Source organism: Cyanistes caeruleus, chromosome 5 (assembly GCF_971803275.1).
Source record: "Cyanistes caeruleus chromosome 5, bCyaCae1.hap1.1, whole genome shotgun sequence".
In the NCBI taxonomy this organism is placed as follows: domain Eukaryota; kingdom Metazoa; phylum Chordata; class Aves; order Passeriformes; family Paridae; genus Cyanistes; species Cyanistes caeruleus.
Window position 1 is genome coordinate 56,711,436 of NC_141705.1, and position 14,864 is coordinate 56,726,299.

Below are 14,864 nucleotides of genomic sequence, written 5' to 3' on the forward strand. Positions count from 1 at the left end.
TCCAAGTGCCTTCTTTGAAGTTAAATCCTAATATGATACGTTATACTTGAGGAGAACTTGCTGGAGGAGATGAGAGAGCATAAATTATTTGGATGACTGTGCAAGCATTATAGATAGAATATTCTCAATATTTACATTTTAATTGTGTATTTGCAGGTCTGCAGTGCACATTCTGTCTGTGCCCCAGGAAGGAAGGCAATTGGTTAAGAGGGGGTGCAGTGCTGGGGGGTGTGTGGGGGGTGCACACAGACCTTTGTGTAGGCCAGCAGAGAACTGGAAGGAAGATTCTCCAGCAGCACAGTTCTACATCTGTATGTACTTTCTCTAACCTGACTAAAATGGATATCATTCTAGAGGATTTACATGGAATTTCAGAATGTAGCTTCTTAATTGCCTTTAAACTTTGCCTGATAGTCATAAACTTTGCCTGATAGCCCAGAACAGAAAGGTTGTTGAATGCTTACAGCAGATGAGAAAAATACCTTTGCTTGTGTTCTTGGGTTAAGTTGGCGTGGTCTTGATTAGGGTGAAGGATGTGGCAAGACAGGAGCGTGATCCTGTCTCCAGCTCTACTTGTGAATAGGTTTGAGCTTTTTTGGGCCTTACGTGTGGGTCTGTGACAAAATTGAGATAAACAGTGCGTGGAAATCTTGTTTTTTGTTTCTTGGCTCATGGACTTCTTGGCCTATGGCATGGCACCAGCTCCTGCTAACAGGATGACTCAGGAGAAGTCAAACACCCTGCAGAGTCCCATATCATGCCAGCACCTACAAACACTTGTCTCGTGGTTTAACTGAATATTTCTGTTTTACCACGGATTTGGTATTTTCCAAATTTAATGTCTCAAAGAACTAGAATGGAGCCATAATTTGTGTGCAATTTGAGAAGCCTCAGCTGCTGACTAAGTGGAAAAAAATAAGTCTGTTTAAAAATCTCATGTCACATTTTATTGTTCCCTCTCCATCATCTTGCTTCAAAGTCAGTTCAGCAGACTTGAAAAACCTACAGCTAATAAAACTACCGGGAAACAAGAGGTCTGGTTTTAGTTAAACATTTCAGTACTGTAGCTCCAGTGTCATGTTTGGATTGATGCCTCACTTAAGGGCTGGGAGCATTTTAAAAACACGTCTCCAAAAGCTACCCACTGAATTTGGTTTTTATTTCCCATGGTAGGCAAATAACTGCTAGACTGGGGGCAGATTTGTTTGTTGTAAAATCCACAACATTGAAAGTAGCCATTGTGAAAGATTGAAGCAACCTCACTGCTCCCACACAGCCCCAGTGGATTCTTTTCATCTTGCTTTAGGTCCACATTGCTCCTTTCTGAGAGTAATATGTTCTGAGTGTAAAATGTTCTTTGGATTAATTGGGTTTTATCCTGCTAAACTGTACAACTGGGATGGGCTGGTGAGACCTGCTGGTTTCATAACTTGATTTGCAGCTTTGCTTACCTTTCCCAGTTTTCTTAAAGATTCCCTACACAGCCCAGGTGAGATGGGGTTGGAAATGGGGGAAATATTGGCTTTTAAAGATGAAGGTTTTGGAAACAGTCCAAAGTGAACAGGAGCTAGTCTTTAGTTCTAGGAGTACTGCATTATCTTACTTCTTTTCATGCTTTTTTCCTGTTTGGAATTTTTCTCTGTAGGAAGTCTGTATGAGTAGTATGGTTGACTAACCTGCCATCTGACCTAATAGAAGTTATGCAGCAGATTTACTGTTCCCTCAGAATTTTTCACCAGATGTTTTGTTGTCTGGGCGTGGAAAGTTGGAGCTTCAGATTTCTTTGTTGCAGCCTCCAAAAATATCTGCTCATATATATTCCCCATTTTGTATTCTTGCATTGTCTATTCCTTGCTGTAATGACTGGCACTTGTTTTCACAGCAGTTACATCTGTTTTTTCTATATCACTGCTTTTGTTTTCAAAAACATTAACTATAGTCAAACAAGAAACAGCCTTCTGCAAATAAGGACACCTGAGGGTTTTTTGTCTCTCTTCGACAGTGAAGCATTGGTATTCCCAAGATGTAGAGACTCTTTTTTTGTGTGTGTGTGTGTTCTGCTTTTATGCACATTCTGTGGGTGGTTGTTGGCTTGTGCTTAGGAAGATTCTGGGAGATGGTTGGAAATGTCAAGTACATCCCCCCTTCTGTGGAGCCCTTTGCTCCAGTATGTTATTTACATAATCCCCTGAGAGTAGGAACTGAGACTGCTGTATTGATTTCTCATCACATCAATTTAGCTGTACTGGTTAATTAAATATCCTCTAGGGGCTTACTAATTGATTGTTAATCATATTTTGTGGATGTCAAAGATGAGCTGAATTATAATTTGCCAGTGCTTGCTTTATCTCTGTGGATATATTTCTTTTTACGTGGTAAAAGAACCAGGGATGGAGTTCTGGTGATTGCTTTTTACATGCAAGAGGTGCACACCAAAGTTTGCAGGAGGGAGCTGATTTTGTCTTGGGTCTCAATGGGGGGTTTTTAATACCAGTTCTAACTTGGAAGTGATGTTGAGGGAAGTTCAGAGGAGGTGGCTGTACTGGGATAGCCAAGAGGGACCAGGCTGACCACAGACCCCTCAGGCCATGAGAACAGAATGGGACTGCACAGCATCCCCTGGGTGTTTGCTTTGAGGCTTCATAGCCACAGAAAGGCATTTAAAAATGGTTTGGTAATATTTTTTAAAACTTCAAATGTTTGTGTTTGATTTTTACATTATGACTGTTGCTTCCTATTTCTGATACCTTGATTTAAACTTTCAGAGCCTTTGAGAAGGTACAAATCTTACCACAGCGATGTTTATAGTACTTCAAGTGAAAGTCCATCTGTTATTTCTTCAGAACCAGATTTCAGGCAAGGTAAGACCTATGTATAAAAACCAACCAACCAACCAAAAGTCCAAAGAAAAAAAAAAAAAAACTAAAGAAAAAAGTTCAAGATGAAAAACAGACCCCAAAAGCCTTTAGTAGGAGTCTTGATACTTGTCCTGATACAGAGTTTTAAGATGATGAAGTAATGACGTCATGTATGGATCAGCATAGTGTGCAGTCTGTTCAGAAATGAGTTTGACATTTAGCACTCTGGGAGGGAACTTGATAGGAAAAGCTGGAAATAGTTAACTTTTTAGTAGAAGTGTTTTTATTTAAATAACATGCTGAAAAAAAAAATTATGGAATTGGTAGTGCACAGTAGCAGGGAATTACAAAAGCTTTATATGGGACATCCATGATATAATTACATCGGTGGGTTTTGCTATGAGGGTTAAATGGTTTATAATTTATATGCCAAGGATTTCAGTGTAATGCAAAAGTGCTATGTAGTGCAGGCTTTTTGTAAGATAAATTTAAGTAGTTTCTATTAAATTAATTGCTTGAAAAATCAGGAGATGATACAAAGGATTGTTTGCTGATGTATGGTGGGAAGAATCATCTTTGCAGAATCGTTATAAAAATGGAGACAAATAATTTGGTGAAAATTAGGAAAGAAAACAATAGGAAGATGGAGTATACCTGCATTATATATATTCAGTATGCACAGAATTCCAGCCCATCCTCCATGTACTCACTGCTCTCTCAACCTTCTTTGTCATTGTCTGTCCTTGTGCTTCCTGAGCCAGAAGCCTGAGGAGCAGTAACAAATATTGAGGCTCCTATAATTTCCCTTTGCTTGCTTGCAATTCGGAACAGACTGTTTACATGTTCCAGTCCAAAGTCAACAACTCCTAATTTTGTACAGGAAAGATAGAGCTGCCTTCTAGTAGTACTGTATCTGGGCTCAGTGAAATGATTGTCAAAAAGAACTATTTTTAAAGAACATGGCTTTAGTGTGTTCTGCGAGAGCTCTCCTGTCAGGTCTGTTTGCTGAGGGTACAGTAAGAGGGGGAAATGAGGTACTATGCAAAATCAAGCTTGAAGTGTAGCATTTCAGGTGCAGCTACAGGCAGATCTTCCAGCAAAAGCTGTAATTTTACAAAGAAAATCACAGGTTAATATATTGCCAAAAGGAGAAAAGCCCTATAAGTTATAATGAGGAGTCAGATTCCAGGGATAATGATTACAAGTTCAGATACTTCTTTCTTAAATCCTTTTTTCATGTACTGGATGCATAGTTAACTAGCTGCTCTCTTTCTGGTCTGGAGTAGTTTTGTATGATGTCTCTGCCATGTGTTTGTCTCAACTCAAGGCTGACAAAAAATATGTGTTACCTTGGGAAGGTGTCTATGCAATTGTGTGGGATCTTTCTGTGATTTCTTTTAGGGCTTCCTTAGAGTTCCTCTTCAAAAGACTATCTGCTGTTTTTGTTGGAATAAAACTGTAAAACAGCTCTGAAAACTGAAATCAGCTTCCTAATGTTAATTTGTTTGGAACTGTAGTGCCATTGTGCAGAACAGATAAATACAATTTCTTCTGAGTAAGGTCATATGACTGCTAAATCCTTGAGTTTTAGATGGGATTACTCTGTGTGCTTTGCTGCCCAGTCAGGTATTAATTTTTGTCTCTTGGTTTGCTAGTGAGAAGAAATGAAGGTTTCAAGAGAGATGATGCCAGTGGTGTGTTATCAGGTGCTGATGATATCTCCACATCAAGTCAAGCTAATTCTCAGAGAACAAGGTAAACCTTTGGAAACAGTATGTCTTGGAGTGCTTTTTCTTTATCAAAGAATGTATTCTAAATCTGCAGGTGAAGTTTTTCCACTCCCATCCCTGTTTCTGGCTAAGATCAAAAAAATTGCCATGTAATACTTGAATGAAAATAGCATTTCAGAATTATATATTGCATTCTGAAGTAAAAGTGTCATGATGCGCTGCAATGTAGAGGTAAGCTGGGCACCCACGTTCAGCTCCCATGTTTAATGGAGGCTGGGTTGAACTCTGTCAGGTTGTTTATAATTGTCAGAAGGTCAGGGGCTGTGTTCTGCTTGGAAAGATTTAATTATCTTTAATTGTATTTTTCCAAAATAAAGTTTCTGAAATTACTGATATGAATACAGATTTATTTGCATGAGGGTTTTTTCATTTAATGAGGAAATGGCAACATGTTTATTTCTTTGAAATAAGTCAAAAGCCATACATTTGCTTTGGTTATTTTGGCAAAATCATAGTTCGTGTTTTTGTGTTTGGAATAACTTTTTTTGGTACCTCAGCACTTACTAAGCAGCTAATTCAGTAAAAGTTTATGCTTTTCGAAAATTACTTTGCTGTGCAGTGTATTCAAATATCAAGTATTCACCTGTGTGAGTTTCATTTTTTCAAATGCCATTCATCAATACAGCTTTAAAAAGAAGATTCTGCTTTGAACATCACCTTAGTACAGCATCTTTTTAATATAGCAGAAACACATCTTGCCTTACCTGTTACGTTTTGAGAATGGTTCCACTCTAAAGGTTTGAAAATTTTTATTGACATTGACCTTTTGGATTTAAAGTTTCTTCTGGTCTCTGCCAGATACCTAATCACCTTGGAATATTTTATCAAAATGATGCAGATAATTTTTGTAGCAAGGGGTAAAAAATAAAGGCACGTCTTTCTTCCCCTCTTCCCTCATCACATCACAGCAACAAAGCCTTCTCTTGGCAGCTTTTTACTTTGTATGCTCTAGATCAGGAGAAATATTGCTGCTGTGCTCAGTATTCTAGTATATTGATAGGTTTTTGGCATATGTTGGAAGGGAATCCTCCTGTATCCTATCGAAGAAACTTGGAAGTGTGTGGAGATTGGGCCTGTGTTGGGTGATGTGACACTGCTGGTGAATGTGTCCTCCATGTTCATTTAAAGCAAAGGGTGATGTCGGTAAGTAGGGCTTAGAGCCATGCTTTGAACATGGAGATGAAAATAAGTGTCTGCTCCTTGCACTATATTGTGTGCCAAAAACGATCTGGGTAAGGCAGGGTGTCAAATGAGCTGCATCTCAGTGCAGGTGATCACGAGAGAAGTTCCTTGGAGATTGTACAGCTTTTGGTTACCTGCTTTGATTAATTGGTTTCCTTAGTACCTGCACTTTGCCTGAGAAATGAAGAGTCATCTAAAAACCTATGTATTGGCATTTCTGGCAGGAAAGAAGCATTAGTTAAGCATTCAGCTTAACTGAACCACACAGTTGTGTTGTCAGGAATATGATATCTGTGTAATGCTGCATGTACAAGTGTACAAGTGGTGTACAAGCAGTGAGAATCCAGCCTGTCTTCACAGAGTATATGTGCTTTGACTTCTAAGGGTTACTGGTTTGTGTTCCATGTAACCCTGTTCAAGAACTGTACCTTTTAACTTTGTGTTTCATTCTGTTCTTAGCACCACACTAAAATGGCAAATCAGATTATTGCCACTGTATGTACAGAAACAAAATATAGCTTATCTTATTCTTAAGTTATTGTCTTAACTTATTCACCTCTTTTTTTTTATTATTTTGGTGAAAACTGCAAAGCCAATCTTCATTCTGCTTTGCCTTGAACCCAGGAAATTGCCCATTCAGCACCATAGTTATGCTTCCAAATAAACCGGCAGTAATTTGTGGATGCTGATAGAGAACTTTTGTTTCTATTTACAAAGTATTTCAGAAACAGAAAGTAGTATGTGGTATGTAAATGAGTCACATTGTAAATGAGTCATTGTTGTAAATGAATCGGGCCTATTATGCAAGTAAAAATGCTGAGGTGAAGCAGTACATAGTTTCTCATGGTTTGTTTCATACTGTTATATATTGCTCTGTTAAGGCTGTTACCTTTAATGGATGTAATTTCTGTTTGTGTGAAATCTAGAAGGAAAATATGTTTTGCAAGCACAGCATAGATTTACCTGTTGTACTTAGCAATGGAATGAATTTTACCTGTATGTAACTAATTTTTATTATTTTTAAGTATTTCTTAGTATTTTCTTTTAATCTCCTGTATCCTTGGCCTCCACTCTGATACCACTACACTTGCAACAAAAATGTCGTGGTAGGGTATCACAGGTAGTTATTTACTGATTTTCATAGTTGTTCACACATTTTTATAGGTGAACAAGTTTGGGTTCTTTTATTAATGTAACTACCAGACAGTACATATATCTAAGATGAAAAAAGAAGGCTGCCAACTGCTTTAACTAGCTTTTTTTTTCAGATCTACTGAGAAACAGGACAGCAGCCACAAGCATAATTCAGTCCTGTAGTAGTGTTTAGGTTATAGCTCCGTTAATAATATAAGCTGACTAGAAAACAGTGTGCTCTCTCTGTCTTTCTGCAGCAGCTCCTGAAAGATTCCAATGCTAACAAGTGTAAAAGGAATTCCATCCAAGATGGTAGTTAGTTAAATGGGAGATTTCTAAGAAAGTAACTTTATCTTTTTATCCAGGACATTGCATGTTGCTGCTTTAAAATGTCCTGTGTTGCAAAACACCGTGGCTTTTATAACTTCAGAAACCTCAGGTCTCAAGTAAAACTGGTGATAACAATTGGCTCCAAGGGCCTGGATCTCAGAGTTTACATGCTTTGGCTGGTCATTTGATTCCAGGGTTTGGGGAAGTATATGCAACTTAATCCATTACTTAAATTCCATCAGCACTTGGGAGTATGTTTCAGTGTCTCTCTTGCATTCAAGAGATACCATCTGTGCTTTAGTACATATTAGTTTTACTGTTTCTGTGACATATTCTTAGAGCCAGTCTGGTTAATTATCCTGATAAAATTGAGTTGTAAATCGAATAGGAGGATATGGATTTGAGGGAGGTTTCTTTTAAAAGAAGCAGCAGAGCTGTTCAGAGTTATCAGAAGATGCCGCTTGTGCTGTTTGGGTGGGCTGGCCTGATGTTAAATTAGCAGAAGCCATAGACATTCAGTATTACCCTTCTCGTGGTCTGTGACTGTTGTTATCCTTTAAGCTTCTTGGAATGCATTGTGGCAGTGGCTTGTGTCTTGTTCCCTTGCTGCTTTTTGTATTCCTTGGTTTTTTTCCTTTTTTTTTTCTTTTGTTTTCTTTTTCTTCCTTTACTATTTCTTCCTTTTTCTCTCTAGGAGCAGCAGCTGACATGGATCTCTTCCTTCTGTTGCCTTTTCCTTCCAGTAGATTTCATTTTCATATCCTTCCTACCTTACCAAAAGGCATCCATCTTTCTCAGTCCATTCCTGACCTTCCCACTGCACTAATCATTAGGGAATGCCTACCTGCTTCCTTTCTTCCAACTTCCTTCTCTGATCCAATACCTGCTAATTTCTTGGTAAGTACACCAGGTGAAGAGAGAATTCACTTCCCTTTGTTTTTTTTCCCCCCAAGTGTCAGCCTTCCAGGTTTGTGCTCCCCTACCATCTGCATTTAATAAGCAGCTGTGAGATTCTGGTTTGCAGTCAGACACTGATGAAAATACAGAGTAGCAGCCAAGTACTTGTCTGATGAAGCACCACACAAAACACACTTCTGTGATGCTATCTGTTAGGAATGTAATTTAGGCTTTTTTTTTATTTTTTTTTTTTTTTCAGTAATGACACTGGCATATTCAGAACTTCACAAATGGACTCTTCTGTACATTTCAAAAGTATTTCATTTTCTGTGGGAGAGGTGTATTCCTTGTCTTGGAACATAAAGACTGAATCCTGTTGCTCCCCATAAAAACTGGCAGTCAGACCAAGCCAGAGTTAATTGTACTGACCCAGGATGCTGAAACATGCAGATTTATGTTTGGTGTTTATGCTTATGTACTAAGACAGGAAAATTTTTAAACACTTAGGTTTTTGAGCTTCCTCCATGGACAACCCACAACCAACCCAATTTTCAGAGAAATGAATAGATGTCAACAGAAATAATAAAACTAACCTAATGATAAAAACTTCTCATTGCTTCTGTTGCACAAGGCTGTATGTTTTAAAAAAGGCAAGGTTTTCGCAGTAGGTGTTTTCACAGTAACAAGTTTCTAGATGGAGCCAGTTGCAACATGTCTTTTTCAAATGTCTTTGATAATTCATAGATATTTATGTTCAGAAAGTATTTGTTTTTGTTTTATATCAGGGCCCATCCTTAGACCTTGATCTGAAGGATGCTTGTGGGTGTATTTAACTTAGGGTTTTGTCAATATTCCCATATATGTTGATCCTAACAAGTTTCCTCATGGTGAAAAGCTAAGCATGAGCATGTGTTGGCAGGTCTGAAGCCTTTTCTCATTTCTTTGTCCTTTTTGGTCCACGTTATTCAGTCTTTTGTAGAAAAAAAACAGAGGAGGGAGAAGGGTGAAAAATGCTGTGAAAGTCCTGCACAGGGGAAAGGATTACATTAATACACACAGGGGAAAGGTTTACATTAATACATTTGTTCCATAACTACTCTGTATCTTCCCTGAAATTGCCTTTGAGGAACTTCAGCATTGTTCTCTTCTTATATTTAGCTCTTCTTATTTTAAGGCTGGTTTTGTATGCTAGCCAATGACACTTTAGTATTAAAAGTATTGGTATTGGTTAGTAATGTTGTAAAAAGATGAAAATGAAATTTGAAGTCACATCTAATGGTTTAGCATAGATAAGTGCACTGTCTTGGACAGGTGTGTTTTTCTCTTAGTTTATTAACAGATTTGTCACTCATCAGATATATCTTTAGGTTCTCCTAGGAAGTAGGTATATAAATTTAATGTATTTTTTTAAAGTCTGTATATTACCTTACCACAAAGGGCCCTGGGTCACTCAGTGCAGAATTACTCTGTATTTATGTTTGTTTCTAAACCTGCCTGCAGGGATATACAGGCTTCTAAATATTTTCTTTGCTTTTTCATGTTTTTCATTACTCAGTTTGGGTGGTATGCTTAGCACGCAGTTTAGAATTGCCAAAAAAATGAGCTTTTTTCATGAAAGACACCTTAGTTTCCTCTGTCCATTTTTGTTTAAGAATTGCCTCTGTATATTATGTTAACAGGGAGAGAACATTGTTTTTTCTTGGTTTAGGATTTCTACAGAAGGCTCGATTGGTTTTTGTTTAGTTCAGGGTTTGAAGGTGTTTTTCTGTGAGCACAGGACAGAGAGAAGGGGAGTGGAAGTTGATTTTATTTTTCTTGGATTTCTCAGTTGTTCACATTTCCTATTCTATCTATTTTATTTTTCAACTCAAAGGTGGCTTTTGTTTATCCAAACTGGATGTGAATTTCTTTCCTTATGTAAAGAATAAGTCTGATAGGATGCTTGGTATCAGTACTTGCAGAAAAGGAGTTGCAGATGTGTTGCTGTGGGTTTTTTTAAATACTGATGCATTTTTTAATTTGTTTTTTTCATTTTTTCCTTCAGATTATAAATTTAGACTCTAATTTAGTCATTGGGGTGACTGTATATCAGCCAGGCCATTCTTGGGAATTTAAAAAAAAAACAACAAAAAACCAATTTTCAGCAAAATAAGATTATGGAAACATTAGTGTATGATATTTAGAATACTTTAGTGTATAGGATGTTACTACATAACATTTTAATGTAAATATTTCAAGTTGTACTAATTCTCAGGAGAAATCAGGGAATAAATATCAGGCTCATGCAAACAGAAAGTGTTGAAGCAATATTTATGTAGAGAAAGTACACTATTATTTCAGTTTTTTCTTTAATGACATGTTTTTGAGCATGCCTTTTTCACAGTCCCCACATGAACACAGAAATTAAGATATTTGCAAAGCATTAATACTTTCCTTCTTCTTGTGCATCTACTGATTTTGCACTGATTCGCTGGGTTTGTAGTGTTGAGTATTTTTTCAGACTGCAGCTGAGCCTTTGTTTTCATAGGAATAAATGTGACGGCTCTGCAGGCAGCTGAAGAAACCTGGTGTGTTTGCTTATTTTCTACAGTGATGGATTGCTGCACAGAGACAACCTCCTGGCTGCTGAATAAATGTCTTTAATGCAGTACTTGATGACTGGTGGTGTGCTCTGGGTTTCCACTTGGGGATGTGCTTAAAGCAGCAGAATGTCTTAGGCATACCTGCTAATCTGTCAACCCCTCTGACTGTCCTGCAGGCAGCATGAAGCACCATTTGAAGGCAAACTAATAAGTCAAGAAGTGATGCTGAAGCGCCAGGAAGAAGAAATGATGCAACTGCAAGCTAGGATGGCTCTGAGGCAGTCCCGGCCCAACCTCTACCCAGGGGATGCAATCAGATCCTCAATGCTTGATATCACCAGAGACCCGCTGAGGGAAATAGCCCTGGAAACAGCCATGACACAAAGAAAACTGAGGGTAATGCCCTGAGCTCAGGTGAACTCTTGTTTTCATTGAAACAGAGCAGTGTCTTGACTGAAACTGTCGTATGTGGGATTCATAAACCAGGTCCTGTAATAAACAGTCATCAGCAGATGAAATACCAGGTGTGTGGTGTTGGCCTACTTTCACAGGGTAAAACTTCTGAGATTTGTGGCATTAGTGGCTACAGAGCCTAAAGTGGCATCAAGAGATGCTAAAACAGACAGCAAGGCTCGACAATTGCATCAATTAAACAGTATAGCACCCTAACAAAGGTAAGGCATAGGTTTCCTCCTCTATTCTGTGGTGTTTTCAGCCACTTCATTTGCATTTCACTTCATGGAATGTGGATATGCCCCGCCAGCATCAGATGTTATTAAATGAAAAAGTTGGGAAGGTAAAGAGAGAGAGGATTCGTTTGGCTCATAAGTTCACCCAAATCCCTGTGCAAATCCCTTTTGATCTCCCAGCTGTCTTGGTATGTGGATGAAATACAGAATTACACACAAAGAGGGAGACAGAGGTGTATAGGTAAACAGAGTGTCTGATGCATAGAATGGATGATGGCTTGATGCCCTCTGCTGCTGCTTCCGATGAACTGGATTTTGTTGGGGTTTTTTTAAGTAAAGATGGGAAAACTTGAAACAAGACTCAGGAACTTGCTGCCCTAATACAGGGTACTAATTCCTGTATCTGTCTCCAGACCATCACATTAAGATGAGTTAGTTCACTGAGGCTTTAACTAACCAGGTTGGTTCCTCTCTCTGTCTCCCAGCCCTTAAGAGGTTTTTGTGAAGATAAGTTGCATATAGTACAGAGTAGGTAGCAGACAGTTGCCAAATTTTAGCCTTTGGTCCCTCTTTTGCATTTGCAGGGCAAGAGTTGACTGTGCCTCAGCCTGTTGTTCCAACAACACAATGTTCATTGATACTCTCTTGTGATTTGCAGAATTTCTTTGGCCCAGAGTTTGTGAAAATGACGATTGAGCCATTCATCTCCTTGGATCTACCGAAATCTATCTTGGTAAGAAAGGGGCTGTTCAGCCATCTGTGGCAGAGGAAGTATGTTGGTTTAAACCAGCAAATGTGTTTTTATCACAAGTGTGAATGTTGAGAGATTTCACTTCACAAATTGCAGACTAAGAAAGGCAAGAGTGATGACACCAGGCGAAAAGTAAGCGTGATGCTTCTGAGTGGGCAGAAGCTGGAGCTGACCTGTGACACCAAAACAATATGTAAAGATGTCTTTGATATGGTAGTTGCCCATATTGGCTTGGTGGAACATCACTTCTTTGGATTGGCTACTTTAAGAGGTAAGAATAACTGCTAAATTATTTCTTCTGCCCTTACCTCTTTAAGACGTATTGTGCTTATTAAGTCATTGTTTGTCAAGGGAAAACTTTGCTGTTCGATGCCTGGTTTCAGAGTTATAGATCTGGTCTTTATCCTCCAGCTGGTGCAAATACTTGGTTTTCATGTTTTTACCCTTGTGCTTCTTTTTAATGTTTGTGGCAGACAATGAGTTTTTCTTCGTGGATCCTGACATTAAGCTAAGTAAAGTAGCTCCGGAAGGATGGAAAGAAGAACCGAAGAAGAAGAACAAGCCTCCTGTCAACTTCACTCTGTTTTTTCGCATAAAGTTTTTTGTGGATGATGTCAGTCTCATACAGTGAGTGTATGAAATTTTTATTGCCCCTTAAGCCCTGAATTTATGGATGGAAATTGAGTATTAATCAGTACTGGGGTGCCAGAGGTGGTGTGTGGGTTTTTTTCATGGTTTTGTTTTATATTCCTGTTGCAGGCACGCGCTGACCTGTCACCAGTACTACCTGCAGTTGCGGAAGGACATCCTAGAAGACAGGATGCACTGTGATGACGAGACAGCCTTATTATTAGCATCTCTAGCTCTCCAGGCTGAGTATGGAGATTATCAGGCAGAGGTACATCATCAATTTCACCTTTGATCTTGTTGAGCTGTGATCTTGCTGCATCATTAAAGACTGGACTGTGATGTGCCACATGTTCTCTGCAGCTCCACCCCAGACTGGAAGCTCAGCTGATATGCTCTTGGCAGGTTTTACTGTGAGCAGGTGTTCCTGAAGTCTAACACAGTTAGTTGTGGAATTCAGTGCAAGATCTGGGTGTTAAAGCCTTTTTTTGTCAGTGGAAGTAGAGTCAGGCTTGAAAATGGAGAAACTGATATGAAATCAATGGGTCAGGATGGAGATTGTGATTCCCTCCCCTTACTCAGAATCTTATGATCCTCTGAATTGTAATGTACAGTTGTTTGTAAAAATGAGTATTTGTGCTTCAGTTGGGCTCATAGGGCAGTGTATGGAGGTGCCATCACAAAAATGTTTTGTGTTGCAGGTGCACGGCTTGTCCTACTTCAGACTAGAACATTATGTCCCAGCAAGAGTGATGGAGAAACTGGATCTGTCCTACGTCAAGGAAGAGCTGCCAAAACTGCACAGCACTTACGTGGGTGCTTCTGAAAAAGAGACAGAGTTAGAATTTCTGAAGGTCAGTGGGCAGCAGTTGGCTTCCTTCATCTGTGGCTTAAGAATTCCCTTGTTGGAATATGGGGGCATGGACTTCAGGTGAAAGCACCGTAAAACAACTCAGGCTCTGAGTAATACTGAAAGGAAGAAAGCTGGAAAGATTTTGTCCAAAAGACACATCATAACAAGCTAAAAGAAATCGTAACAGATGGGAAGTTCTCTCATTTTTTCCAATCAGTAGTCTTAGCTCAAGCCAGCTAAAAGCATCTACTGATCCTGTGTTTTCTCTAAAGGAAGCTGTGTTTATGAGGCAGCACACCCTGCATTCCCCATGTCTTTTGTGCTTTCTATAGAGAGCAAAAGTCCATAAATTACAAAAAAAAATCATTACAGCTAATACTGCATGGTATGAAGATGCTTGGTATGAAGCAAGCCAGAAGCATTACCAAGGAGAATTTTTTGTGCAGGATCTATGTAAGATGATAGGAAAGCCATTATCCACAGATAGATTTGGAGGACCCATTGAGAAATCTAATTACGGTGTTTGCTCGTGGGATAATAATCAGGTTCTCCCTTGATCAAAATCAGTTCAGGGAGTGAAGGATTGCTGTTGAAACACCAAATAACCATTACACTGTAATTCCACAGCCACACTACAGTTCCACCATCTCTGAGTATGTGATGGAAGAGGCACTCAGTTGACGTTGTCCATTCCAAATCTGTTGCTTGTTTTATGGAAGTGTTCTTGTAACTTAGCCACATAGAACAAAGTAGGGGACATGATCCTAATTAAAACCTAGAATGGCTGGGGGTGTGGTGGGGAAGCAGTTAGATTCCCTTGTTTGATTCATTCCATCAGTCCCTTACACCAGTACTGAAGAGACAACAGAGGTGAATAACTGGGAGTGCAAAGCGAATGAAACTGCATGTGATACCTTCATATGATCACAGAACTGCAGTGTTAATTTAATTCTGCTTTTAGAAAATGTGTGAACAACAAATGCATCTGTCTAGTTACAATTCCTGGCTAACAACTGCTCTGTGCAAGTTTGATTTACTCAGATGTGTTCTCTGTTTGTTTTCCCTGTTTGATTTTAATAAACATTGGGTTCATTTGCTGCAGCCTGGCAAGTCAAGAGGTACTACCAAGTCTTAAAACCCTCAGCTGATGTGTATCTCTCACAATAGCTAT

At 38.9% G+C, this 14,864-nt stretch overlaps 1 protein-coding gene across 30 annotated transcripts in view; it reads left to right on the forward strand.

The window, feature by feature from the left end:
- PTPN13 (protein tyrosine phosphatase non-receptor type 13) overlaps positions 1-14,864 on the forward strand; it is a 111,590-nt gene that overhangs the window by 61,324 nt on the left and 35,402 nt on the right. For 29 of the 30 annotated variants that reach the window (XM_086889261.1, XM_086889275.1, XM_086889262.1 and 26 more), the window contains 8 exons: positions 2,766-2,861; positions 4,514-4,613; positions 10,950-11,169; positions 12,121-12,195; positions 12,310-12,484; positions 12,687-12,840; positions 12,973-13,111; positions 13,542-13,694. In XM_086889261.1, coding sequence (XP_086745387.1) covers positions 2,766-2,861; positions 4,514-4,613; positions 10,950-11,169; positions 12,121-12,195; positions 12,310-12,484; positions 12,687-12,840; positions 12,973-13,111; positions 13,542-13,694 — 1,112 coding nt within the window. Of the gene's footprint in view, positions 1-2,765; positions 2,862-4,513; positions 4,614-8,101; positions 8,192-10,949; positions 11,170-12,120; positions 12,196-12,309; positions 12,485-12,686; positions 12,841-12,972; positions 13,112-13,541; positions 13,695-14,864 lie in introns of those variants that run through there. The other variant, XM_086889284.1, reaches the window with a different exon arrangement.